This window comes from Glycine max, chromosome 6 (genome assembly GCF_000004515.6).
Source record: "Glycine max cultivar Williams 82 chromosome 6, Glycine_max_v4.0, whole genome shotgun sequence".
NCBI classification, from domain to species: Eukaryota; Viridiplantae; Streptophyta; class Magnoliopsida; order Fabales; family Fabaceae; genus Glycine; species Glycine max.
The window spans coordinates 11,438,167-11,463,709 of NC_038242.2; the positions used below are offsets into that span (position 1 = coordinate 11,438,167).

Sequence of the window (25,543 nt, forward strand, 5' to 3'; positions counted from 1 at the left end):
AATAATAATAATAATAATAATAATAATAGTAATAAACAGTGAAGCATATATCATCTGCAAGGCCAGAACTAGAATATGCAAGCTGTGCTGTAACTATGTTCACGTGTGCTTATGTTAAATTTGTTTAGTATTGCAGAGAAAAACATATTGAAGACAAGATGGATTTTCATGGTTTGTTACAAGTGTGTGTGCAGTGCAGTGTGTAGTGTAGTACTTTTACTTTTATTTTAGAAGCAACGAAAATCACTATTACAGTTACTATACAACGTAGCTTTGGGTTCTTTCTAGTTTACTAGTTTTTGTTTTTTTTTTGAGGTGGAAACGCTGCGTTGGTTTGGTCATAGACTGCCACGCTCCTCTGACGGCAACGTAACGTACTTGTAAAATAATCGTTTTGGTTTCTGAAATTGAAAATACGTAGTACCTTCTACTTTTAGTCTTTATTTTTCATTTTTAATCATAATATTTTTATAAAATAAATTGTTTTTAATTTTTAAAATAGATTAAATTACATTAATTTTTTTAAAGTAAAATGTTCGAATAATAATTGAAAAGAGTCAAAACTTTACAACCACAAATATATTTAAGTTTAATTTTTTTTAAAATGTTAATTAAAATTAAAATAAATCATATTTAATAAAATAAATTTTATAAGCCATTTTAAATTATGCAAGTAATGAATTTTAATATTATTGTGTTTTATTGACAAAAAAAAAAAGAATACTATGTTTGACCACGCAGAGAGATTTCTTGAGCCGCAAGTATTTTCAACAAGGTCTGTTTTGTTTGGGCCAAAATAGAATTCGGCCCATAAACGAAGATAAAATTACTTTATGTAGCATCGTTAGGAGGGTTATTAGATTTAGGTTTCTCTCTTCCGTACACAGCTTGAACCCACCGCGTTTCGGAGAGAGAGACGTCGCAATGGGGAGGAGTAAGCATCTGTGTTCCTTGTTATCTATTATGATATTGCATTCTTACTTGCGTATGCGTTTTGAATTTTTGATGTTCCCTTTTAAAGAATACCTAGATTGAAATATGCTTTGAAAAACGATGTATTTATACACAAGGCAAGAAAATTGTAGCCGTTTTAGCTGTTTTGTTTAAATCTGTAAGCTCCCTTACTGCATTTGGTTTGTGGTTGGTGGATATTATGATAGGCAGCGCGTAAATGAAATTTATGTTATGTGCAGTTCCGTTTACCGAGGAATTCCATGTATTTGGTTTGTCTTAGAAAACCAGTTGATAATTTGTTTGGTGGTGTGATAGTTTTAATTTTTTTAAAATTGACATTACTTGGAGGTTGTTGTTTGTAACTTGAACACATCGTCCTGTGACCATAAATTGTTTGTATCTAATCAAATGTATTCAAGTAGATTAATTGCTTTCTTAAGATTTTGAACGCATATTTTGTTATTTCTAAATTCATTGACCGAAGCTTGTATGCTTTGATTTTGTGTTTTTTCATCCATGCTTGGCATAACCTTGCCTGAAAGTTACATTGTCTATTGTTATGTGCCTGCTGTTGCTTATGGGTTCATTGTTCAAGAACATGTCATTTTTTAATCCTTTACAGGGTTTTTATTCTCTCCTTGAAAAACCACTATCAATTGTGTAGAACTTAGTCTTACAATTGTTTATCAATCCTTGTATGATTTATATGTTTTGCTCAATGTTATTTTTATTGAGAGCTTTATAGTATTGATTTAGGAGGTCCTTCTTTTTAAATGTGTTCTCTCTGCGACTACAGTCCAGTCCTATGTAGCATGGTTGAATCATGTGAATGATAATATATATGTTTGTATACTAATTATTCAAAATGGCGTCAGAATGAAATTGATTGGCTTTTTATGTGCCATATTCATGGCATGATGGTAATGACGAGTGGTGTATGATTTTAGGGCCTGCAAGGTGTTACCGGCAGATAAAAAACAAGCCATACCCCAAATCACGTTTCTGCCGTGGTGTTCCTGATCCTAAGATCAGAATTTATGATGTTGGTATGAAGAAGAAAGGTGTTGATGAGTTTCCCTTCTGCGTTCATCTGGTTAGCTGGGAAAAAGAAAATGTTTCAAGTGAAGCATTGGAAGCTGCTAGAATTGCATGCAACAAATATATGGCGAAATTTGCTGGAAAGGATGCTTTCCACTTGAGAGTCAGAGTACATCCATTCCATGTTCTTAGGATCAACAAAATGCTTTCATGTGCTGGAGCTGATAGGCTTCAGACTGGAATGAGAGGTGCATTTGGAAAGCCACAGGGAACATGTGCTAGAGTCGCCATTGGTCAGGTTCTTCTTTCTGTCCGCTGTAAGGACAGCAACAGTCATCATGCACAGGAGGCTCTTCGTCGTGCTAAGTTTAAGTTCCCTGGTCGTCAAAAGATCATAGTTAGCAGGAAATGGTATGTATTAAATATTAATTCTTTTGACAGTAAGCTTTTGCATCTGAACATGAATACTTATAGATCAGTTAAGGCAGTTTTAGACTTGAGTAGGGTTTTTGCCATAATACCTTGATTTGAATTATGAACAAATATATTTTATATTTTCTGGAAAATAACTTGTATTTTTTATCGGTTGCCATCCTGTGATTAATTGGGTTGTGATTAGATTACTTCCTGTTTGGTCAAGTATTTGATTCTAGTTTCTTTATTTTGGTCCTTTGTCGTGCGAGATTTTTATGTATTTGGTTTGACTGTAGTTGTTTTAAATGCTTGTTCAGGGGTTTCACCAAGTTCAGCCGTGCTGATTATCTCAAGTACAAGTCAGAGAGCAGGATTGTGCCTGATGGTGTGAATGCTAAGGTAATGCAAAGCAGCACCTGCATGGGGATAAAATTTTACTGCATGTTCTGTTCTTCATGCTTGAAGACATTTATTTGTTTATTTATATTCAAACTTGGATCTGGATTTGTTTGAAGCATGTTATGCATTCAATTGATCTATTTTTGAAAGTTATTTTTAGCTGTCTAATTTACTAGTTCCTTCTTGTGGTCTTGCAGCTTCTTGGGTGCCATGGACCACTGGCAAACCGTCAACCTGGACAAGCTTTTTTATCTAGTGCTACTGCTACTGCTTAGATATGGCTTGTTACTTGGAAATAGTGGGCTTTGACCACAATAGTTGTGTTCAACTAAATTCGAGTTTCTTATTTGCTCTACTGGTAGTATTAAACTATGTTGAGTTTATCTCATCTTTTGTGAGCCATCTTGAATGGAATTACTGTCATATTTGGTTTGTATTTCCTTGTTGTTGATGGTTTTGTTTGGCATTTGATAATTGCTTGATGAGAAATTTAAGACCCGATCAGACAGCTTACCACCGGTTGCTCATCCTCTTTGCTAATTAACACGATAATGATCATTGATGTGGTGACCCAGCAGGTTAGAAAAAACAAAAAAGTGTGTCTGGAAAAACGAGGATGAAATTCGGGTTCTAGTCCACATCAGGAATCATCAAGCAATGCCACAATGGTAGTTTTTATGATAAAACTCAATGCATCTATTGGTGTTTATAATACACAGTGGTATGAAACGGATACAAATCATGAAATATAAGGCAATAGTTAGTTGGGTTCTTAAATGAATATAATTCCCACAACTTCCATACACAAATGAAATAAATTCTTTCAATTCCAAAGTGCAAACGTAGTTAACAGAGGATGAGAGCATTTAGCACGACAAAAATATGAAATAGTTAGTTGGCTTTCTACAATCAAATTAGTATGCTCAAGCTCAACAATAGTTAGCAGGTTGCCTGGACTTAGATAAAAAGAACATAAAGTCAATCAGAGTGTAATTTATTTTTGCATTGGTATTTTATCATGCATGGTTGACTACAAAATTAAGTTAGATCATCACAAGATTTAGTAGTTTATTAAATTAAAAGCTTACAGTTTCTTTTGTAATATGAAGTTACTTAGGAACTAGTCCAAGAGATCAGTGAAAAATAATTACTACTTCAAATCTAATTAATTGGTTACCAGTAAAAAAAAATATTTAAACTAAGTTACAGTCCCACAGTAGAAATGCACGATTACGAAATAGTTCCGTCTTCCTCTGCACGTTTTCTTCCAGCTTCATTCATGACCATTGACTGAAGTTATTAGTAGCTGTTAACGGGTTGGGTCGGGTCGCGAAGCCGGGGATGTTGGTTAGATAGAAAGGGTTGACCCGACAGAAGTGGCGTTGTGAAGTGCACTGCGTTTGCCTTTGCGTTTAATTGAAGATCAGAAATGCAAATGTCAAGATTCACCCAATTCCGAGCTCTACTCCGCGGCACCACCAGCCACCAGCGCTCCCCTCTCCGCCACCCCGCCGTCGCCGATTCTTCATTTGCATCAAAACCCTCAGTCTCTAATGCCTCCGCGTTCCGCCCCTCTTCGCCGGTGTTCCACCCGCAACAACGCCTCGGCAATAGCACCTTTCGATTCTTCTCCTCCAATTTCGACAAAGGATTTGCGCAGAAGGTGTTTGATAAGCCTGCGGCAGCAGTGACTTCGGCCTTTTCGCGGTACCGCGAGGCAATTGGGTTGCAAATCGAGGCGTTCTTCAAGAGGAATACTCTGTTTCTTTGGGGCGCCGGTGGAGTTGTGCTCTGCGCCGTTCTATGGAGGATCCTTTTCGGGATCGCCAACCTCTTCGTTGGACTCTCCGAAGGCATGGCTAAGTATGGCTTCCTTGCCCTTTCATCTGCTATCGTTGCTTTTACTGTAAGTTAACTTCTTTCACATGCTCTAGGCTACCTCAATTATTGTTATTGTTCAATACAAACTGAAGGGGGCGTTGGTAGGGAATAAGTTTTTTAATGCCCAGGAATAAGTTTTTTGCAAACCAGTAAAATCTGTTTGATTGACCATCGAAAATATTTAGACTAGTTTCTTAGGAATTGAAGAGTTACTAGATATTTTTATCAGTTATTTTAATTATTTATCACATCACATTAATGAGAGTAACATGATAATTTTATCGTAGTAAAAGAAAAATTTAACTCACGAAGTAAGATTCACAACTCCCCATGGAAAATTTTGTAGGAAACTTGTTAAAAAATGTTCCCTGAAAACATTGTTTCCCAGAAATCTTATTTTCTTAAAATGGATATCAAACATGGGAAACTAAGATTCCCAGAAAACTCAAAACTTCTCCCCTACCAAATGCCTCCCTAGAGTTAAGAGTATAAATAGCAGCTTAATCTGCATTTTGATGAATAATGCATTGCTCATTTGAGATTGAAAGTGCTGCTGCTGGTGGAACTTGTGATGAATGAATGAATGAATGGTGTATGGGATGGAGCATTGTCTAATTATATGTGTTGTGTCTTTTAGGGCTTGTATATTCGCACGAGGCTCACAATCAACCCGGATAAAGTTTATAGAATGGCCATGACAAAACTTAACACGTCAGCTGGGATTCTTGAAGTTATGGGTGCTCCTCTTTCTGGAACTGATTTGAGAGCATATATCATGTCAGGGGGTGGGCTCACTGTAAAGAAGTTCAAGCCAAGTGTTAGAAGCCGACGGTGTTTTCTAATTTTCCCCATAAGAGGGTCTGAGAAAAAGGGTCTAGTCAGTGTTGAAGTCAAGAAAAAGAAGGGTCAGGTAAATCAACTCACCCCGGTTTATGTTAGTGAATCGCCCAATAAAATTTGTTAGTCTTAGGTTGACATTTGCTGTTTCTCTTATCTGTCTCAACATCATTACTGACATTGTTGATTTAGGTACATTTTGTTGTTCCATGTCTTGATAATTGTTACTTATACCCAAGGCTGTTTTTATGGAAAATTACATACATATCTTGTGATTGGTATTTCCACCTTCATCTGTGTGGTATGATATATCTTTTCAAAATTGTGTCCTCTTAAAATAACCATATCAGGTTTCGTTCAGTCTATGAATGCTGATGATAAACTTCCCAACCCAAGATCTATGTAAGCGACCAAATACAAGCATACAATATATCTCGCTTTGAGCATGTCAGCATGTATAGAGAATCTCAGCTTCTAACATTTTTACATAGAGTTTTTACTTTTATTTTTCATATTGTAAATCAATAGACTGATACAATTGTTACTACTGTAAATAAGGGGTTCTTTTCTGTATGTCCTCACAGGAAGATATATATATATATATATATATATATATATATATATATATATATATATATATATATATATATATATATATGTATATGTATGTATGTATGTATGTATGTATTTAGGTGGTTTATTTTGCAAAAATTGGCTTGTTGTGGATGAGTATGATGCTGCATATTATAATAATATTATATGCTTTAGTGAACATACCATTGAACTAGATCTTTAAGGTTATGTGCAATCTATGCTACTTTTTGGCACATTTGGTTGGAGGCTTGGAGCATAATGCTCATGTTTGGAGGGGGTTTTCTTTGACACTGCAGTTGATTAGAGCTTCACTAGGCATTTAGCTTCTAATTTGGTGTAAAGCAGGTTTTGTTTGAAGGAATTTACCTAACAGGTATATGTGTGTGTCTGTGTACACCAGCAACCAAGCCTTTTCCCACTAGGTGGGGTTGGCTACATACTTTGTTTTTTTGTTTTCCTTTTTAGCTAAGGAGGATTCCTTGTAATTTAGTTCTCTGTCTTTATAAACTTCTTTTATATCCAAAACAAAAAAGCATAGCAGTACTGCAGTAGTATGGTTGGTGGCCGGCAACTTGCCCCACATAGCATAGGGATAGCAGACGAGTTTGCTGCACAAGGATGCCATGCGTTTTCGGTTGCTCTATTCTCTAATTAATATCTCAATTAGGATGGATTCATGAAGAAATAAGTGGATTTGTTATTAATGAGAAAAGAAAACATGCTTTAAACCTGAATCTTGCATTACGGGCAGAAAGAGGGGAATCTGGTGTTCATCAAATCACCCAGAGCTGAGAAGTAACACTGACATATTTAGATATCTCTACAACTATCATGATGTAGGCCATTTTGGGTTGTAAATAGGACTTGCTTCAATTTTTTCGGTACACATATGTCATGATGTTTCTAAATAAGTGAGAGCAGAGCAGAAGTTAAATGAAAATTAAAGCTTTGAAGTGTACACTAAAAGACTCAACTGCGACTAGATTTCTATTTTGAAGTTACATTCAAAAGGGTTCAAATGCAATGAATGATTTCTGATTTCTATGGATTGGTTGATTGTTTTTTAAGTATATCTCACTTCTCCTACCAGGAAATTACTACTGATGTCAACGTTTCTGTTGATCTTTGCTTGTTGTGATTGTGACATTTTCATGGTACAAAATTAAATTCAACAGCTACTATTTTGTGGTTATTAAATCCTATTTATGGTTGAATGATTAGGATGGACGAAACAGTGTTTAATTCTAATCTAAAGTTGTTTCTGAACTGAGTACAGTCTAATTCTTTGAAGCTAAATGCACGCTCTAGATATTTCCCAAGAAGTTAGCTATATGTGCAAATAACAACATGGGTTTGTTTCCATCTATGTCCCCCAAGTTACTTTAGGGCAGGTTTAGGTAGTTGATATCTGATCTTCAGTATATCTTAGTTCTCTTTTCATTTCTGAAGTAGGATTGTGCTTGGCCTAAGAATATGAACTGAAACCAATAAGCTTATTTATCTGCTCTGTTTATATAGAGAAAATGAAAAGCTAGCATGGGCTGGTAATGGCTGCACTCATAATTTAGGATTGACTTAAAGGACTTTGACAGTCCTCCTTCCAGGGAAAGATACCTTTTTTAAGCATCTAACAAGGCATTTGTTTTCTGATTGAGGAATTTCGTCCCCCCCTACTTTAAATCTCTTCTGCATGCATGATGATATCCTTCTGGCTTCTACTGATGATAGTCGTGCAATGTCCATTTTTTTTAGTACGATTAAGATATATAATTATGTTATTTTAGTTCTTCCCTTCAATTCAAATTGAAAAACTTATTTAAATCAAGTATATTTTAGCTTCAGCGTTTATTTTTAATTTATTTTCTTATTATGATAATAGTTTTTTTTTTAAGTGATGCTAGTGATTATTAAAACAGAGAAAATCTACCAATTATAGAATTTGAAAGGCTGCATGACATTTTGTAGTGTTCAACTTTGACTCCCCTTTCAACTGGGTTCTTCTGGTTTCATCCTCCTATGTAGTTACTTATATTTGTACCCATCTCTTTTCTAAGTACTAACAAGATATCAACAGATAGAACTTTTGTTTTGTTTTCTGCTTAACAAAACTATCCCTTTTCCTTCCCCCTATAATTGTTATGGTGGAATTATTAGCAAGAATTAGTCTGAAGAGAAACATAAACGTAAAATGTAAAGAGTTAATTGGTGCTTCAGGGTTTGCTTACTTAGCCTTTACCGTTATGTTCATATGCAGTATGATATGAAGCTGCTGGCTGTTGATGTTCCCATGGCTTCTGGTCCAGACCAGCGGTTGTTTCTAATTGGGGATGAAGAAGAGTACAGGGTCGGTGGGGGGCTAATATCTGATCTTAGAGACCCAGTAGTGAGAGCAATGGCAGCAACCAAGGAATTTGATGATCTTGATGAGATTGAGGAAGAGGAAGATGCTGAAAGAGAACGTCAAGAGACTGAAAGAAAGGAGCGTGAAGAGATTGAAAAGCTGGAAAAGAGTAGTGGCACCTAGTGGATAGGCTTTCGAGATGTTTCTCTTGTGATTTATTCTCTTGTTGATTACAGGAGGTTGATGTTGTTTAAACACAATTTGTTTTGTATCAGTTTCGAGTTTTCCCTAGATTTAGAAACCCTTGTACCACAAATGGCCAAGTTTATCTGAAAATAAAGCTGACAGGGATCAACGTGCATTGGAATGGACTCGGCGTTTGTTGGTTTCGATGTTGCCTTGTCTCAAGTGGATTATCCTTGTCTACGATATAGTTACTATCTGCCACGGTTGTATGTCATTTCAGGGACCTAAATTTTGACCCACCTGCCCCCTTCCCCTTCCCCTTGAATGGAAAGTTGTTTCTAGTATTCTTCTAGTTTCCTCCAATTTTCAAAGGATTCTCAGTGTGCCTGTTTGGTGTCTCTTTACAAGTTACAGACTTGCAGCTACTGCTAAAATTCTAAAGTAAAACGAATAGGTGCTCAAACCAGTTCGGTTGCAGCGTTAAAAATGTAGCTCACATTTAGAATGGTACAACCTATGTTTCGGTGTAAGGCAAGAAAATAGTAAAAGAAATTTTTTGAAAAGTTGGTGACTTTTATAATAAGTATCTTATTTATATGATTTTTTTTATTAATTGATGTTATAAAAAGTTTTCTATTGATAATACATGCTTATTAAACTTTATACTTTTTTTTGTTTCATATCTATTCATGTCTGACTTATTCATTTTGTTTCAAAACTTGATGTTTTGTCAACAAAAAAAAAAAACTAAACTATAGACCTAATGAATACTCCACTACTATTCAGAATAAAAAGAATTGATGTTACATTGCAATTTATGATTTAGTAGGAAGTTAAAAAAATATGAAAATATGAAATGCAAATTAAGATTTAGTTGGAAGAAGACTAAATAAAGGTATTTTAGACCAAATACTTAATATATGTCAATTAATTATTTCTTAATTTTTATGCATTAACTTTAAATATCCCCTTAAAAAAGAACTTTAAATATCAAAAATTGAACACAAAAGAAAACTTTAAATATCAATAGATATGAAATAAAGCGAATGATGAGCAACAGCTTCATAGGGACAACGCATAAAAAAAACTTCATAGGGGCATGTACATTGAATGACCGTTTTGTTAGGAATTGAAGAATTTAAGAGAGCCCAGCCTTTCCAGTGTGTGTGATTGTTCAAATATTCCGTACACCACTGCCACCGCGTCTGAAATGGAAGTAAAAAATGGACTAGTCAAGTTGCTTTTGATTCATGTGAAAGGGATTTCATGCCCAATTATTCAAATTCCAAATAGTGGTCTCATAGCTATATTATATGTGAAAGGGATTCATGCCCCTCAACTATCTGTCGAGCCTCACATCCCTTCTTGAAATTCCGTTTTAAAAATTATTGCTCTTCAGATATTTGAACACATATAACAATGCCAGGGTTAAGTATTAAGCATTAGCATGGTAATGCTCAATAGATAATCAGGAACTGATTGGATAAATCAAAATTTTCTATAGAAAAGTGTTAATTAGTTTCACTTTCTCACTTTTACAAGACAGGTGTCTGACTCATCATGAGAAACTTTTTGAGATATCATCTTTTCAATAAAATAAACTACGAGGGTAACATTGAACTTCCAAAAACATATCATCACTAATTTTTTTGTTTTTTCCCATGAAATACAGGTAATTTTTATGTGATTTATTCGAGTAGAATAAGATTATTGTAGGTGACAAATTTTTTTCTTTCAAATATTAAAATGGTTACATACTTTAAATTCAAACTCAAATCCCTAATTAAACTAGTATAATTTCATGCTAGTTTGATCGACAAGCTATAAATTGTTAATATCATCACTATCGTGATACATGCAATGTAAAAATTGCTGCTTAATTATCAAAAACCTCTCTTAATTACCCAATTATTCAAATTCCAAATAGAGATGTGTCAACGGTGATTCATGTTGATACGATGAGTTATGAGTGACAGCCTACCTATAGCTAAAATAGCATTAACATTAGTGTGGAAGGGAGAAAAAGGATTTCAAATGGTTCTGTAACAGCCAACTACCTTCTTCGTGTTTTTATGAATAACTCATTGCACGGTTGGCCCCATAATAGTCAAGTCCCTCTCACAAACACAGCCAATATGTGCCAATTTTAAATGTTTGGTTTCTGTTCAACACCTTTATCCTATTCCTAGTTCATGAATTACTTCTCTGTTGTCAAACCATAATACAATACACTTTGGAAGATGACAAATAAGTAATCATCAAAATACTCATAATCAATGGGCAGTAATGAATTTTAGCTGAGCTCATTCCCCTCATTAATACTTTATCATGGCCTATACGATAATTAGTAGTGTGCAATGCTAAAGTGGTCACCATGGTGCCCCTATTGTTTTAATTAGTTAATTCTCATGGGGGACCATTATGATGGATTTTGATGTTGAATAAGAATTCAAAACATGCTATTATGTCAATCATTTTCCCCTTTATGAACCTGTAATTACTCCTTCACAAAAGGTTTACAACTCAATCATAACCATTAGGGGCAATCCTTGGTGCTAGTTTTGACAAAGAGTATTAATGGCTCATACCCCTTGCCAAAAAAAAATTGTCCCCTATAGTTGGAGTTGGAGTACTCTGAAAGTTTGGACTGTAGATAGAAAATAGAAGAATTTAATATCTCAGTCTTGTTGAGTGAGGGTAATAATGATGCAGCAGTGAGATTTTTTAAAGTACTCTACTATACGGTTCTTCAGTGGTTTACTCACACATGTCAGCAAATCCTTATTTATGCTCCTGTCGCCAGGGTACTTCTTTTCATACTATTAGATCTACACAATCCATGCATTGTTCCTTTTATGTTGGGCCATTTTCAACAGCAACAGGTGGATATTAATGTACTAGTACTATAGTTAGTTAGATAAAAGACTTTTCTGGTTAACTCCCTCATTATTGCTGTCATTGTAGTATTTAGTAGGAAAGTAGTATTTTTCGGTTTTTCATCAAGACATATTCAGCTGACCCTTTCTTTTCTGTTGCTGTGTGTGAATCTCTTGAAAAGAGAAGAAATCAGATTCTTATTTTTGGTATATCTGTAATGCCAAGTCTGATGCCACCAACTTCAATTGTGCTGAGTTGTAAGTAACTTTAAGAGAAACTAAGCTCCCTCTCAATTCTGAAGTTACAAGTCATACTAGATTTTTTAAGCGCAAATTGTCAAATCCTATTGAGCTCCATTTCATACTGTGCTTTGCTTTAATAACTTGCTTTCTTTCTTCACCTCTATGATATCTCCTTGCTCATTTTTTTGTGCAGTGATGCTTCACTCTATGATGTGTTCTCAGCCTCTCAGAACTGAATTTCATGCCAAGGTAATATCTCTCACTTCCTTCAAATTCCATGTTGAATACTTGCATTCACTAACTTGGAACACTTAATTTGACAGTATCCATTATTAAAGATAGAAAAAATCCGGTTATTACTGTTGCTCATAGTTTTTAACCTTTAAGTCACCACATAACTGTTCTAGGATCCTGATCCCTATAAAGTTTTTATCCTTCTTCATAGTTAAAGTTTTAAGTCTCTTTCTGGCTATATATGTCGTACAAACTGGAGGAATTTTTCTAGTGTGAACAGTTATGCCTTCAATTCCTTCTCTAATGACTTTGTTATTTTTAATATTTTCTTTAATTGGGATGATGGACAAATCTTTTGTTTTGTTTACTTTAAGTGGAGGAATCAGGAAGTTGTTTTTGTTGAAATGCTGATGCTATGCTAGCTTTGAGTTGTTTAAACCTGGTTCCTGGTTCCTTTAGTTACCCCTTTAATTATCCTTGGTTCCTGTGCGTGTCTAAACCTGGTTCATCAAATAGTTTTCTGTACTTCGAAGTGACCTTTCTTCAGTTTTCACTGACCAGATAAGGTGGCAAAAATGAGAAATCAACACCAATGATTTATGTTGATCTTTTATAAATTATGAGAATGAGGGCTACTTTATGGAAAGAATGCTTTTCTTTATAAAGTACATTGGAGAACCAAACTTTAGCTTTTTCTTTTCCAGTTCTATTTTTCCTTGGATTCTCAGCTATCACAATGCCCTTTGTTTTCTTTTTCTTTTTTTTTTCAATTCTCCCTTCTTGGTTGTTTCTGAAACTTATAAGCACCGATTTGTGAGGCAATTTCTTTATTCTCAGTGAAAAATGCACTTTGGTCCTCCATTATTTAAAGTTCATAGACAAACCTTTGGCTTTTTACTTTTTCTTTTTAAAATGGAGGAGTCAGCATAACACTTCAAGTATTGAAAGAAAGAAAGAAAATGCCTCGACTGATGCATCTGAAAGAAGGAAGTCCCTTCCTTTCTAAATGGTAAGCATGAATGAGTCTGTGTTATTTTGTTTTATTTTTTTTTCGTTTTTTTTCTTCTTTGCAAAAGCTGCAATAACTGATGTTTTCAGTTTTCTGCATAAACAACAAAGTTTTCATACTAAAATTCAATTTTTCAGAGATAGAAGTTAGTTCAAATTTTTGAATTCAACCCTCTATGATTTCTACATTCGTAATATGTTCTTCCTACCCCTTTCATCCTGTAAACTAATCACTTCCTGTTTGAGTGCTGCTTCAGTTTAAAAATTTAAATATCACTTATTTTAGACTAGCTCCTATGTTCATGCAATCATGCTTATCCCAAATGTCTCCATCTGTATGAAGCTAATTTTAACTTTGAATATATTATACTTTCCTTGCTACAGGATCAGCTAACAACTTGCTCCAATTTCCAAAGCTAGACAAGGAAAGAATGAAGAACAGTTAAGCTCAGAATCTGGAACCATCACTTGCCTTGATTTTGCACCAAAATATACCCATGAAGGTGCAGTTCTCTATTGTTGCACTTGTTCTATTAGGCTCCACACTGTGTCTTTCTGGCCTAATTGTAGCTGACTTGAACTCTGACCAACAAGCTCTCTTGGAGTTTGCTTCAAGTGTCCCACATGCCCCAAGGCTCAACTGGAAGAAAGATTCTGTTTCAATTTGCACCTCATGGGTTGGTGTGACATGCAACTCAAACGGCACACGTGTCGTTGGCCTTCACCTTCCAGGAATGGGATTAATCGGTACCATTCCAGAGAACAGCATAGGAAAACTAGATGCTCTTAGGGTCCTGAGTCTTCATTCCAATGGCCTTATAGGAAGTCTTCCTTCTAACATTCTCTCCATTCCTTCACTCCAATTTGCATACCTTCAGCACAATGGCTTCTCTGGCATTATTCCTTCTCCTGTGACCCCTAAACTCATGGCATTGGACATTTCCTTTAACAACTTTTCTGGCAGCATTCCACCAGCTTTTCAGAACCTTAGAAGACTCACTTGGTTGTATCTCCAAAACAATTCTATATCTGGAGCTATTCCTGACTTCAACCTTCCAAGTCTCAAGCATTTGAACTTGAGCAATAATAACTTGAATGGCTCAATTCCAAATTCCATAAAGACATTTCCTTACACTTCTTTTGTAGGAAATTCTCTCTTATGTGGTCCACCTCTCAATCATTGCTCTACAATCTCCCCTTCTCCATCTCCTGCCACTGATTACCAGCCCCTCACTCCACCAACCACACAAAACCAAAATGCTACACACCATAAGAAAAACTTTGGCCTAGCTACTATACTTGCTCTAGTCATTGGGGTCATTGCCTTCATCTCTTTAATAGTTGTAGTGATCTGTGTGTTCTGTTTGAAGAAGAAGAAAAACAGCAAAAGCAGTGGCATACTGAAAGGAAAGGCTTCTTGTGCTGGGAAGACTGAGGTTTCAAAGAGTTTTGGGAGTGGAGTGCAAGGGGCTGAAAAGAACAAGCTCTTTTTCTTTGAAGGTTCCTCTCATAGCTTTGACCTTGAGGATTTGCTGAAGGCTTCAGCTGAAGTTCTTGGAAAAGGAAGCTATGGAACAGCATACAAGGCTGTTTTGGAGGAGGGAACAACAGTGGTAGTTAAAAGGTTGAAGGAAGTTGTGGTTGGAAAGAAGGAGTTTGAGCAGCAGTTGGAGATTGTGGGGAGAGTTGGAAGCCACCCCAATGTGATGCCCCTAAGGGCTTATTACTACTCCAAAGATGAGAAACTTCTGGTTTACAACTACATGCCAGGTGGCAGCTTGTTTTTCTTGTTGCATGGTACGTTCTACGTTATGACAAAACTCTTCTCATTTTCTTCAAAAGTAACATGTTTTATGATTTCTAGTTTTCTACATGAGCCTCAGTTTTAACTAAACTATGATGAATCAACTTTACTCAGTAGCAATCATTATTCATCAAATTCAAACAAGAACTGGAACTGGCAATGACAGTATAACCAACTTGTGTCCACGGTGTCATAGGTGATTTCATGCCAATATGATTAGATACCCCCCCTTTCCCCAACAAAGATTATAAAAGCGTTTACTTAACTCTTGATGTTAAAATAGGTCATCAATACATGTTTATACTTGCAGCAATTCAGGTAGAGTGGTAGTAAATATATTTATGTTTAATTTCTATGCACTGTCACTGCCAATCAATCAGAAATCATCATTGATTTATTATTATTATTATGACTTTTAAGATAATTATTGTAAAAGTCAACAAACTTACCATATACATTATTTACTCAACATACTTAACATTTTCGAATTATGTGTTTAATTCCTTGCTTATGTTACTGTTGGAACTAAAACTAGTTGTCACATGTACTAGTTACCAACTCCAATTGTAACAATACTATATCTTTGGTTTTCCAAACAATAGGAAACAGGGGAGCAGGAAGAACCCCACTAGACTGGGACTCCAGAGTGAAGATTTTGCTAGGAGCTGCCAAGGGAATAGCTTTCATCCACTCAGAGGGGGGTCCAAAGTTCGCACATGGCAACATCAAGTCAACAAACGTGCTCATAAACCAAGAACTCGACGGCTGCATCTCCGACGTGGGATTGCCTCCTTTAATGAACACTCCAGCAACCATGTCAAGAGCCAATGGCTACAGAGCTCCAGAAGTCACTGACTCAAAGAAGATCACTCACAAGTCCGATGTCTACAGCTTCGGGGTGCTGCTGCTAGAAATGCTGACAGGGAAGACCCCTCTGAGGTATCCTGGCTATGAGGATGTGGTTGATCTTCCAAGGTGGGTGAGGTCTGTTGTCAGAGAGGAATGGACTGCAGAAGTGTTTGATGAGGAGCTTCTGAGAGGGCAATATGTTGAAGAGGAGATGGTTCAGATGCTTCAGATTGCATTGGCATGTGTGGCTAAGGGGCCTGATCAAAGGCCTAGAATGGATCAAGTTGTTAGAATGTTGGAGGAGATTAAGCATCCTGAGTTGAAGAACTACCACAGGCAATCCTCTGAGTCTGAGTCTAATGTGCAGACACCAACACCATGATCACGATGAGATGCATTTGATGGGAGACTAATAAAATTTTCTCTGCAGAATGGGGTTTGTCATCATTAGGCTCATATTGTGTTTTGCTTGCATGCCCTCAACCAAATAAGCATGTTTCATTGTAAAATACTACTAATGATGATGTTTTTTTATTTGTGTTGGCCATAAAAGGCTTCTTTTCATGTTTCACATTATTTTGTTGCGTTATGACACTTTTAGCTATTGGCTAATTGCTATTCAGTTGGTGGAAATAATTCAAGTTTCATTTTTTTTTTCCTTTCAATTTCCTTTTATATTAAATTTTATATGGGTTGCAGATGGAAAAATAGAGGCTGCAGGAAGCAACTCCAAAAGAAGTGGACAGGTTTGTTGGGCCTGAACAAGATGAGCAGCTTTCGGATGTGGAGGCACAGCCGGAATATGACTAGAGGGTTGAGAGTGGGCCTTTTCTTCCTACACCGTATAAAAATCATTTTGCACCCCTTCTCATTTAAATTTTCGTGTGATTTCCAAAATACCCTGCATTATTTATTCCGGATCACATGTTTCGTAATTATTTTTGAATATATTACAGAATGCATTCCAGAATTATGATATTTAGTTACGGAATAGGTGTTTCAGAAAAATTACACTTGTCTGTAAGATGTTCAGAAATGTCCCTTCCATAATTATTTTAAATGTATTGCGCCCTTCCTTCCTAAACTATAGATATTTTAGTATTCTAGTTTTGTTCCACTAAAAATAAATAAAATTTTAGATATTAATTTTTTTAAAATTGTATAATATTTATGCCGTTTTTTATAATTAGCAGTATTCTAGTTGAAACTTTTAGCTTGAAAACAGGTTCTTAGTTTTTTTTTTTTAGAAATATAACAAAAAAATTTAAATAAAATAAAAATTATAAAAACATTTAAAAATTTAATGAAATAACTAAATTTAGAAAGCAAACTAACCTAGCTATATAAAAGTGCAGCCCCTTGTACAAGACATGAAAATAGTAATGCGGATACAGAAATTGACCTAGTAAAAAGATAGTTGATTGGAATGGCCTTTAAAAAAATCATTGCGATGATAATATTCAACATTTGAATGACTTTTTGTTTTTTCTTATTTACTCGTATGCTCACATCACATCTCCATGTGCCAAAAAGAAAAGATTACATAATTCTAGTATTTCCTTACATGATTTTTTATACTAGTTTCGTAAACTACCAGAAAAGTTATTATTATGGATATTAAGATAAGATAATTCAGACCATTCCATACTTATGAATGAGATTTTTTATCAACAAATATTCGCATTGTCAGTGAATGAGATTTGGATCGTAATAAGGCCTTCTCATTGCTAAACAGAATGGCCCATCCCTCACAATCGATGGCCAACATACCACATGGATTCTGGAGCTAGTGGGTCCTAAGCTGAAGGAACATAGCATCAACTCTAAAATATATCAATAATTTATGTTCAAATGCTCGTACCCTATTATCCCAGTATAACACCAAAACACCAATTCCTTTTAATCTCCTATTGACTACGATCTACGAGTAAATAATTCTCTTCTCATTTGGTGTTTACTAATATTGAGAGCTATTCATGCTTTTATGTATACCCCCCCTCAAGAAGAAGAAGAAAATGTAATAAGGTGCAATTTTGAAAAAAAAATACTTCCCGTTTTAAATTAAATATCTTTGCATTTATCTTCTCTTTTAAACTCAATCATAGTTATTCTTACATACTACTTTTGAGGTACTCTCTAAATCAATTTCTAACAATGATCGAATCATCTATTGGACGATGGAATTCAGCATACCAAGGTGATCAAATTGCCATTGGAGATCGATCTAAAAAACACCTCAAAAGTTTGTAAGAGCAATAGTAATCTTTAAAGTTTGTTTCAATTCGTTAAAAGAATGGATTATGCAAGCAGCACCTATCAATTTTAGTCACATAAATTCTCTTGCATGTGGCGTCATGCAAAGAACATGTTCTCATCACAAGGATTTTAAAGAACACATGTGGTGCATGTCATGCATAGGACGTTTAACAGAACTTGATAAGGATAGACAGTGAGATTCCCTCTATAAATCCACTGTGATGTTACATGAAATCCCAGAGACACTTTACTACTTTAGCCATTTTATATTTTCCCTTTCTCCACAAATCCACGGGATAAGGGGAAAATAGGATGGCAATTAGTTTTAGATCACTTTGTTTTCATCCACACTCCACTGTCCCCGTATCAGTCGACAGCTCATGGATGTTTCTTTTTTTTTTTTATCGAATTTGATGCTCTACTCATTTCAATTTATTCTGATTTTTTATACCACCAGAGTTTTTTCTTTTTTAACTAAACGAGAAAATGCAAATGCCTAAATTCTTCAAGTTCCTCTTTCACTTCAAAACTATATTTGTCTTAATAAGAAGTGCATCTTACTCAACTTTTTCAACTATCCATGATTAATAACTCATAATAAATAGGTCTGTACGTATTTAACAATTAAAATTTATTTAGTCATTTTTTTACAGAAAATTAGTAATGATGTTAATTGTTTGAATTTGTAAATTGGTCCGAGGTGGCCAAAAATACCGAGCCCACTCTTGAATATATAAGGGTTTCTTGGTAAATTGCTATTATAATTACAGTTGAGAACGATGAATAAAGACAGGGATACTTGTAGTTGTAGAGACTTTATGCTCAAGTTAATAGAAATTTCAACAAAGTAACAATATTTTAGGATGATGAAGATTTAACTATGAAGAGAGTTTTGGTATTTATAGGTGCGAGATGATAAGGATGGTTACCAACTAGCTAGGGAGGTTTTGTACTTGTCACCTCATCTAATTCTAAACGTGAAAGGTGGTAAGTCCTTGGATGCCTACAAGCCTCTCATTGAATTAACAGTCACAGTTGAACTTCTTTTTCCAAGTGTAGTATGTGATATTCTAGGTGATGTACTTATTACATAAAGAAATGGTGAATGCGAAACAAAATAATTTATGAAATCATGGTGAATGTCAAATAACATTGATTTCAAAAAATATGATAATATCATGATTTTAAAATACTCACCATAATTTTAAAAGCCAAATATACTAAGAGTTGGCCCAGAAATAATAATAATAATAATATAGCAGTTGGCAAGATTCAATTAATAATTTCTTAATTTGACTAACAATTCATCAAAATACTAACCGAGTCAATGACTCTTTTAAGTTTGATAGCATCTTCTATTATAATACTCTTTTTGTTTTACATAGGTCAAGAAAAACAAATAGATAAAAAAATAATTTTATAAAATTAACTTTATTTCAGCATAAATTTTGTAGTCTACCATTAATATATTATAAGAAATATAAGTGAAAAAATATAATTAATATTACGTTAAAAAACTAAAATATAATTATTTTAGAATAATTTTTTCTTTGACGACAATTATAAATGAAATGTAAATTAAATAAATTAAAAGGAAAAGATACTAGTTAAATATTTAATATTTTATTAGCTAGTATTTTTCTATTCTTAATTATTTATTTTTTCTATATAAAAATCACATATATTTGATCATTCTTTTACCAAAAATAATCCTATTTTAGCCAAGTAGAATTATTATATCTCCCATTTTTAATGTAATACAAATCCTCCGAGAACTACATAGAATAATGATTCATATATTATTCATTATAATTACAAAATCAATGTAAATAGATTTTATGAATCACCAAATTGATTTCCCACGTCAAACTTTTGGGGAGCAAAGAAGGTAAAAAAAAAAAGGTTTAATTAAATTTTTATTCTTTAAATGATGAGATTTTGAATGTTTGGTTCCTAAACTATTTTTTTAAAAAAAAAATTGATCCCTACACTATTTAAAAAAAAATTGGTTCCTGAAAATAATGTATGTCGTTAATGTCTTCTGTTAAGTGATGAATAGATTAAAAGTCACTTGTATGTCACATGCATGCCATGTAAGTTTTATTAAATAATTAAAATATTATGTTATAAAAATACAAAAGAAAAATAGAAGAGTTATTTTTGAACCTTAACACTCCAAGCACTATGAGTACAACAATCACTCATGAGGAGATTTGCGACATGGAGCAGTAATTTATCATCCTCTATAATTTATAGTGATATTTATGACCATTTAAGTAGATAACTCAATACTTAAAAGAGATTATTAATGACAGAGACTATCTTTAGCGACAAATTCTTTAAGGATTAATTTAAAAATATATATATAATTTAAGAACCAAAAATTCAAAATTTCTCTGAGAACTAAAAACTTAATTAATCCAAAAAAAAAAAAAACATATGCATGGAGGCCCCATGTCCTCAACTAGTTAATTGCATCCAATCCAACATCCAAAGCTGCAGCTTTGAGAAGCAAGCCGAAGAGGAGGAATGGGGTGGAGAAGAAGGGGCTATGGTCGCTGTCAAGTTCATACGAAGTAGATGGTGGCCACCTCTTTATCATGGCTTCCTGTTGCTCTGGCTTCACCACCTTGTCATGCCTTGTCCTTATGTACACCCGGCGCACCTTCTCCACTTCATCTCCATCTTCTCTGAATTGAGCACTCATCAGTGCCAGCAATGGCCCTGGCCTCAACAGCATTGCAGCCAATGTCGAATCCTGACCCATCATTTGCACTATTCATTCCTTACATTGGTCACAGTTAAATTGTATATGGAGCACATGCATATGATGCACATGTTCACTAATAAATTAAACAGCTTAATTAAAAGTATAAAATAATTTTATACTTTCAATCAATTAAAAATCTCAGATGATATTACTTTTAAGATATATAACTATTGTAAAATCCAACAAAGATAATAATTAAATAATAATATGTTAAGACACAAGTCAAAAGTATTTTTAAGAGTTTTTTTTATTGAAAATATAAAAAGTTTCTAATAAAGAAACCATCAAAACTCTCAAAAACACTTATAATCTTGTTTCACCTAAAAATTATCGGTTAATAGTCTATTATCTCAATAAGTAAATTTCTCTCAGCTTGGGATAAGTGGAAAACTACAAACACTGGCCAGGAAAAAAAAAAGAATATTTGCTTAAGTTGTTTTCATTTGGAAGAATAATTTTCCGTGTTTTTCATCTTTTCGCAAGAAAATTGCCATAAATGGTCCTACATATGACAAAAGCAGAGGATGAGATTAACGATTGGGCAAAGCATGTCATGTGGGGTACCCTACGCCCTAATAATTCCCAGAGAAAGTGACAAACTGTTAAACAGGTTTTTTGGCACTGCATGCAACATAGCATAGCATTAGCATGTCCTTTTTATTTCTTTTGTAGTGAGAAATAATTATACAGTATTTGTGTACCTCGTGAGGGCTCAAAGGATAGATGATTTTGCGTTGAAATTCTTTCTTCACCAAAGCGCTGGTTGGAGGCTTATCATGTCCCAATCCAAATCCTAGCTCGTACACATCCCCATACTCGGATAAATCAGGCACACCCTGCTTCATACAAACCAGAAAAAAAAAAAAAAAAAAAAAAACTTTATATTATATCTATTATTTACCACTGGCACAGAAAAACCAGCTACTCTACTACTGTCATAATTCTAGTCTAATAAATTGGGTCGTGAATTTTTTGTTACTAGTTTTCAATGATTAGTGGTACATTGAACACAGTGAAAATTTGCTGCTGCTATTTATTACCTCCTGAGGACAAAGTAGATCTGTGGAATAGACAGGGTTGTCGGATTGAAGGAACGAAAAGAAAGCAAAGAGATTTGACCATTTCTATTGTCTCCAAACAAAGATTGGTTACAAAGATTAATTTAAGGATTGCTATATTATAGGAGTTTAGATGACACACAATTATTGATGATGATAATTGATCAACCAAACTAGATAGTTAGAAGAGAAACTTTATTGAAGTTGCTATAATAATTTTAAATAAAGACAATTTAGCTTTGTTCGGACACATTCTAGTTCTAGGCTTTTAGGAGATTGGGTTAGCATTAGATTTCTTTTTCATCATTTTTCAGAATTAAATAATAATTCTATATAATATAAAATAAACCATGAACACCACAGATCAGAATGCCTGCCCATTTTACTGACCATTATTAAATACAACTAGTTTGTTGTCAAAGTCTGAAAAAGTGGTAAGCTGAGTAGAAAAGGCCATTATTGACTAAATTGATGACTACTTTAATAAGGTTAAAAAAAAGAATTGTGTCCTATTCCTATACAAAGGGGGATAACATGAATAGAGAAATGAATGGAATTCCCTATTAAAAAAAGAAAAAACAAACAAACTCAGCTATTGCATAACAGCTGCAGGTTTGTTTGCTTATGGTGCTATTCTTGAGGAAAATTTTGGAGTAGGTGGAAGCATAATTTAGTGAGCCTCAGAGTTGGCTAAGAACTATAATCTGTTTGTGAAGACAGTTGGCAACCAATTATTTCGACGGAGAGAGCATCAGCATCATCCTTGCTGGAAATTAAGCCTTGAAGATTCCAGACACTGAACTAACAATAACAATGGAAGCCAATACAGAAATATAAGAAGATTGGTCTATTAGTGAAGAAAGGAGGGAAGGAGAAAGAAGTCGCAAGGCTCAAATTTTTTGGTTAACAAAAAATAACAATACTAACAACTAATATTTACCGATATAAAAACAAATGGACCCAATACACATCACAGTCATATCTTATCCTATATCTATCTCTAGTCCCAACTTTATGGCACTCCCTTAATTATGATATTACCAAACTGTCAAATTTCAAAGAAGAAGCATGCAGGGCAGAATGAATTCAAATAATCTTGTTACTGGCAAAGTAACACAAACAAAGAATAAGAACAAATTAACAAAAGAGTTAGTGAAAAGGAAAGGAGTCTCACATCTTTATGATCTTGATCGGTCAAGAAACCGAACTTGAGCATAGTTGCTGCCACATAAACAGCTAAACGGATCTTGTTTGCAAACTTGTGACAGGCCTGAGTAATGCTCAACCCTCCAGCGCTGTGCCCCACCAATATAACCTATAGCAACCAAACCACATCACTGATACACGTTCAGTTTGATTTGACGTTACAACTCTACGCAATCACATATAACCGAGGTTTTAGAAAAGGTCCGAGATGGTAATTAGGACCACAACATCAAGATTTTTTAACTGTTTTTCACTGCAATTGACACCGCATTTGTTTGCGATTTGCTGCCATATCAACAAACACGACGAAATCGCAATGCTATCGCGACTGATATTTAAAATCTTGCATAAAACATAAGGTCCAGAAAGAGACAAAATTAACATATATAATACCATATATATTAGCACCTGTTCATTCTCAGGCAAATCAGACATGAAATCCATTAGTGGTTTATTGTAATCATCAAAGGATAGCACGGAATCAGCATCAGATTGATCAATTCCAGCACTTTTGAGGTCTATGCATGAGACCTTATAGCCAGAATTCTCCATAAGACACCGGATTTTGTACCAGCACCAACTTCCTCCACCTATGCCATGTACAAGCACAAAGTGCTGATTCAAGGCAACAACTCCTTCTTCCACTCTCTCAGGCATGGTCACTATCATTTTGCTTTCAACCTTGCTGGTGAGTGAGAATATATAGGATAAGAATAAATAGTACTAAAGTATGCGTTAAAGGGTCAGCAGAAGTAATGACGTTTATCTTTGTAACTTTCCTTCTTAATGTTATTCGAATATTCAGAGGTTTATATATATATATATATTGCCTCTTGGCTTGGGGTCATTTACATTCATCATCAGAACTTTGAAAATGTCAACATTGATAGCTTACATCTGTGGTGCATAACTCAAGTTGCATAACACTGCCGTAGTTTAAATTCAATTTATTATCTTGAGAAAAAAAAATTGACTGATGTCCTAAGGATACCAGATAACAAGATCCAAATAAATAAAAACTCTATCATCATCTAATTAATTTAATTAACTAAAATAAAAAGAAAGGCATTCGTGTAGGATTTTAGCTTTGGAAATGGTGTTTCGTCCACAGGACGGCAAGAATTTTTGTTTTTTTATTTAATGCATACTAGTAAGCGTTTGATAGTGGAATCGGTCGGTCTTGACACATTTACTTCATTTGTTTTTTTTGGCACATACATTAATTAGCCATTTTATTACGTATGTTGCTATGAGTATGAAACATTGACTTGTTTTATACCAGTTATCCATAATTTTTTTTATCAGGATATTGCTGGCCGACAATATCCTTCTTTTATTCATAAAATTTTGGCTATAGTTATACTTATAATGGACATTTGTTAGCAGATCATTTTTATTATTATTTTATAAGCGTAAAGTATTCATCAATTTACTAATAATTAATATTTCGTGATATTAAGTCTTCTCAGTTCCCTTAAACTTTAAGGAGAGTTTTACACAAAGAAAAAGACAGTCAATCAAGTTGTTCATAGTTACCATATCTCATTTTCATGCTAGTGTTCAATCTTATGATTATATCCCTTATTGTATCTCTGATTTTATCCATGATGAAATGAAGTATCTTCCTCTCCCAAAAAAAAAAGTCTTATCAGTCCATTTGTATATTAAAATTGCAATTTTTGTTGATTATGCCTTTCTATCTTTCGTGCAACAAGGTTGCTCATAAATGGAGCATTTTCTGCCTATCAAACGACAAGATTTAGCACTACTGTTAACAAAGTATGGAAGCTTCAAATCAAGGGGAAACTAATAATTTTTTAAAAAGAAACTTTTTTCATGATTTTCAGCGACTGAAAAAACTAATTGGTTCACCATGAATGGCCAGTGCTAAGCTACACGAAAGGTCAACACCAACACAACCCGTAGCCACTACGATATTCATAGGCTGAAATAGTTGAGTATTTTTTTGTTCACCGAGACAAGATAGTTTGAGTTTACAGTAAAATCGAATCTAAACTGATATTTTTTTAATTTAGTTGGCTTGATTTAGATTTTTAAAAAAGTTGGCCAATCCAAATCAAGCTAATCATACTAAAATCGAGGTGAATTGGTTCAAATTAATTACTTAAGATAAAAAAAAATTATAATTTTCAAATTTCATTTTGATATATTTTTATTTTATGTAAATGTTTATTTTACGCTAGTAGAAGATAATAAAAAAATATAGTTTAAGCTGAAACAATCCACTTCCATACGGTTGATATTAATATTTTTTTTAATGACTAACTATATATTTATTTAATATTTAATTTTTTCTATAATAATTAATTATATATATCATTAATGTTTTACACCAAAAAAATGTTTTTACTAAAATATAACCCAAATTATATATATTGAACATGATTAAATTAAGACACTTGTTAACAATGTATATAAAGTATGAACATAAAAAGATCAAAAGAAAAGAAAAAAAATAAAAACAGAAGAAAATTTAAAGTTTTAAAGTCTAAATATATTTAGAGATTAAAAAAATAAAATTTAAAAATAAAATTTTTGGTTTGATTCATATGTAAAGCAAAACAAAAAAACAAT

General features: G+C 33.9%; 4 protein-coding genes across 11 annotated transcripts; 3 read left to right on the forward strand and 1 right to left on the reverse strand.

Annotated features, from left to right (window-relative positions):
• Positions 1-896: 896 nt before the first annotated feature.
• On the forward strand, positions 897-3,227 carry LOC100499685 (uncharacterized). Its single transcript, NM_001251403.2, is given in 4 exon segments — positions 897-934; positions 1,902-2,403; positions 2,724-2,805; positions 3,003-3,227. Coding segments are annotated over 4 exon segments (672 nt in total). The 5' UTR covers positions 897-924; the 3' UTR covers positions 3,081-3,227.
• Positions 3,228-3,863: 636 nt separating this feature from the next.
• On the forward strand, positions 3,864-8,988 carry LOC100819345 (uncharacterized). The gene is made up of 3 exons (XM_003526743.5): positions 3,864-4,711; positions 5,324-5,596; positions 8,372-8,988. Exons 1-3 carry the CDS (start codon positions 4,235-4,237, stop codon positions 8,639-8,641), a joined length of 1,020 nt encoding a protein of 339 aa, XP_003526791.1. The 5' UTR covers positions 3,864-4,234; the 3' UTR covers positions 8,642-8,988.
• Positions 8,989-11,118: 2,130 nt separating this feature from the next.
• On the forward strand, positions 11,119-16,305 carry LOC100818444 (probable inactive receptor kinase At5g58300). Of its 8 annotated transcripts, XM_014776430.3 has the most exons (6): positions 11,248-11,448; positions 11,703-11,778; positions 11,957-12,012; positions 12,916-13,006; positions 13,390-14,802; positions 15,412-16,305. In XM_014776430.3, the coding sequence occupies exons 5-6, from the start codon at positions 13,503-13,505 to the stop codon at positions 16,038-16,040; spliced, it is 1,929 nt and encodes a 642-aa protein (XP_014631916.1). In that variant the 5' UTR covers positions 11,248-11,448; positions 11,703-11,778; positions 11,957-12,012; positions 12,916-13,006; positions 13,390-13,502; the 3' UTR covers positions 16,041-16,305. The 8 variants fall into 8 exon arrangements, with proteins under 8 accessions (XP_040872422.1, XP_040872419.1, XP_014631916.1 ...); XM_041016488.1 differs by lacking the exon at positions 12,916-13,006 and having other exon boundaries at positions 11,119-11,448; positions 11,708-11,778; XM_041016485.1 differs by lacking the exon at positions 12,916-13,006 and having other exon boundaries at positions 11,179-11,448.
• A 3,832-nt stretch (positions 16,306-20,137) lies between these two features.
• On the reverse strand, positions 20,138-23,744 carry LOC100819876 (methylesterase 17). Its single transcript, XM_003526744.5, has 4 exons — positions 23,357-23,744; positions 22,917-23,057; positions 21,386-21,520; positions 20,138-20,672 (listed from the first exon to the last, which is right to left on the reverse strand). Exons 1-4 carry the CDS (start codon positions 23,615-23,617, stop codon positions 20,379-20,381), a joined length of 831 nt encoding a protein of 276 aa, XP_003526792.1. The 5' UTR covers positions 23,618-23,744; the 3' UTR covers positions 20,138-20,378.
• Positions 23,745-25,543: the final 1,799 nt, after the last annotated feature.

Coding starts and splice junctions, on each gene's coding strand:
- LOC100819345 (XM_003526743.5), top strand. CDS start 4,235: ATGCAAATGTCAAGATTCACCCAATTCCGAGCTCTACTCCGCGGCACC. Junction 4,712..5,323: donor CTGCTATCGTTGCTTTTACT/GTAAGTTAACTT, acceptor TGTGTCTTTTAG/GGCTTGTATATTCGCACGAG. Junction 5,597..8,371: donor TCAAGAAAAAGAAGGGTCAG/GTAAATCAACTC, acceptor GTTCATATGCAG/TATGATATGAAGCTGCTGGC.
- LOC100818444 (XM_041016488.1), top strand. CDS start 13,503: ATGAAGGTGCAGTTCTCTATTGTTGCACTTGTTCTATTAGGCTCCACA. Junction 14,803..15,411: donor CTTGTTTTTCTTGTTGCATG/GTACGTTCTACG, acceptor TCCAAACAATAG/GAAACAGGGGAGCAGGAAGA.
- LOC100819876 (XM_003526744.5), bottom strand. CDS start 23,617: ATGATAGTGACCATGCCTGAGAGAGTGGAAGAAGGAGTTGTTGCCTTG. Junction 21,521..22,916: donor CCGATCAAGATCATAAAGAT/GTGAGACTCCTT, acceptor TGTATGAAGCAG/GGTGTGCCTGATTTATCCGA. Junction 20,673..21,385: donor ATCCTTTGAGCCCTCACGAG/GTACACAAATAC, acceptor ATGATGGGTCAG/GATTCGACATTGGCTGCAAT.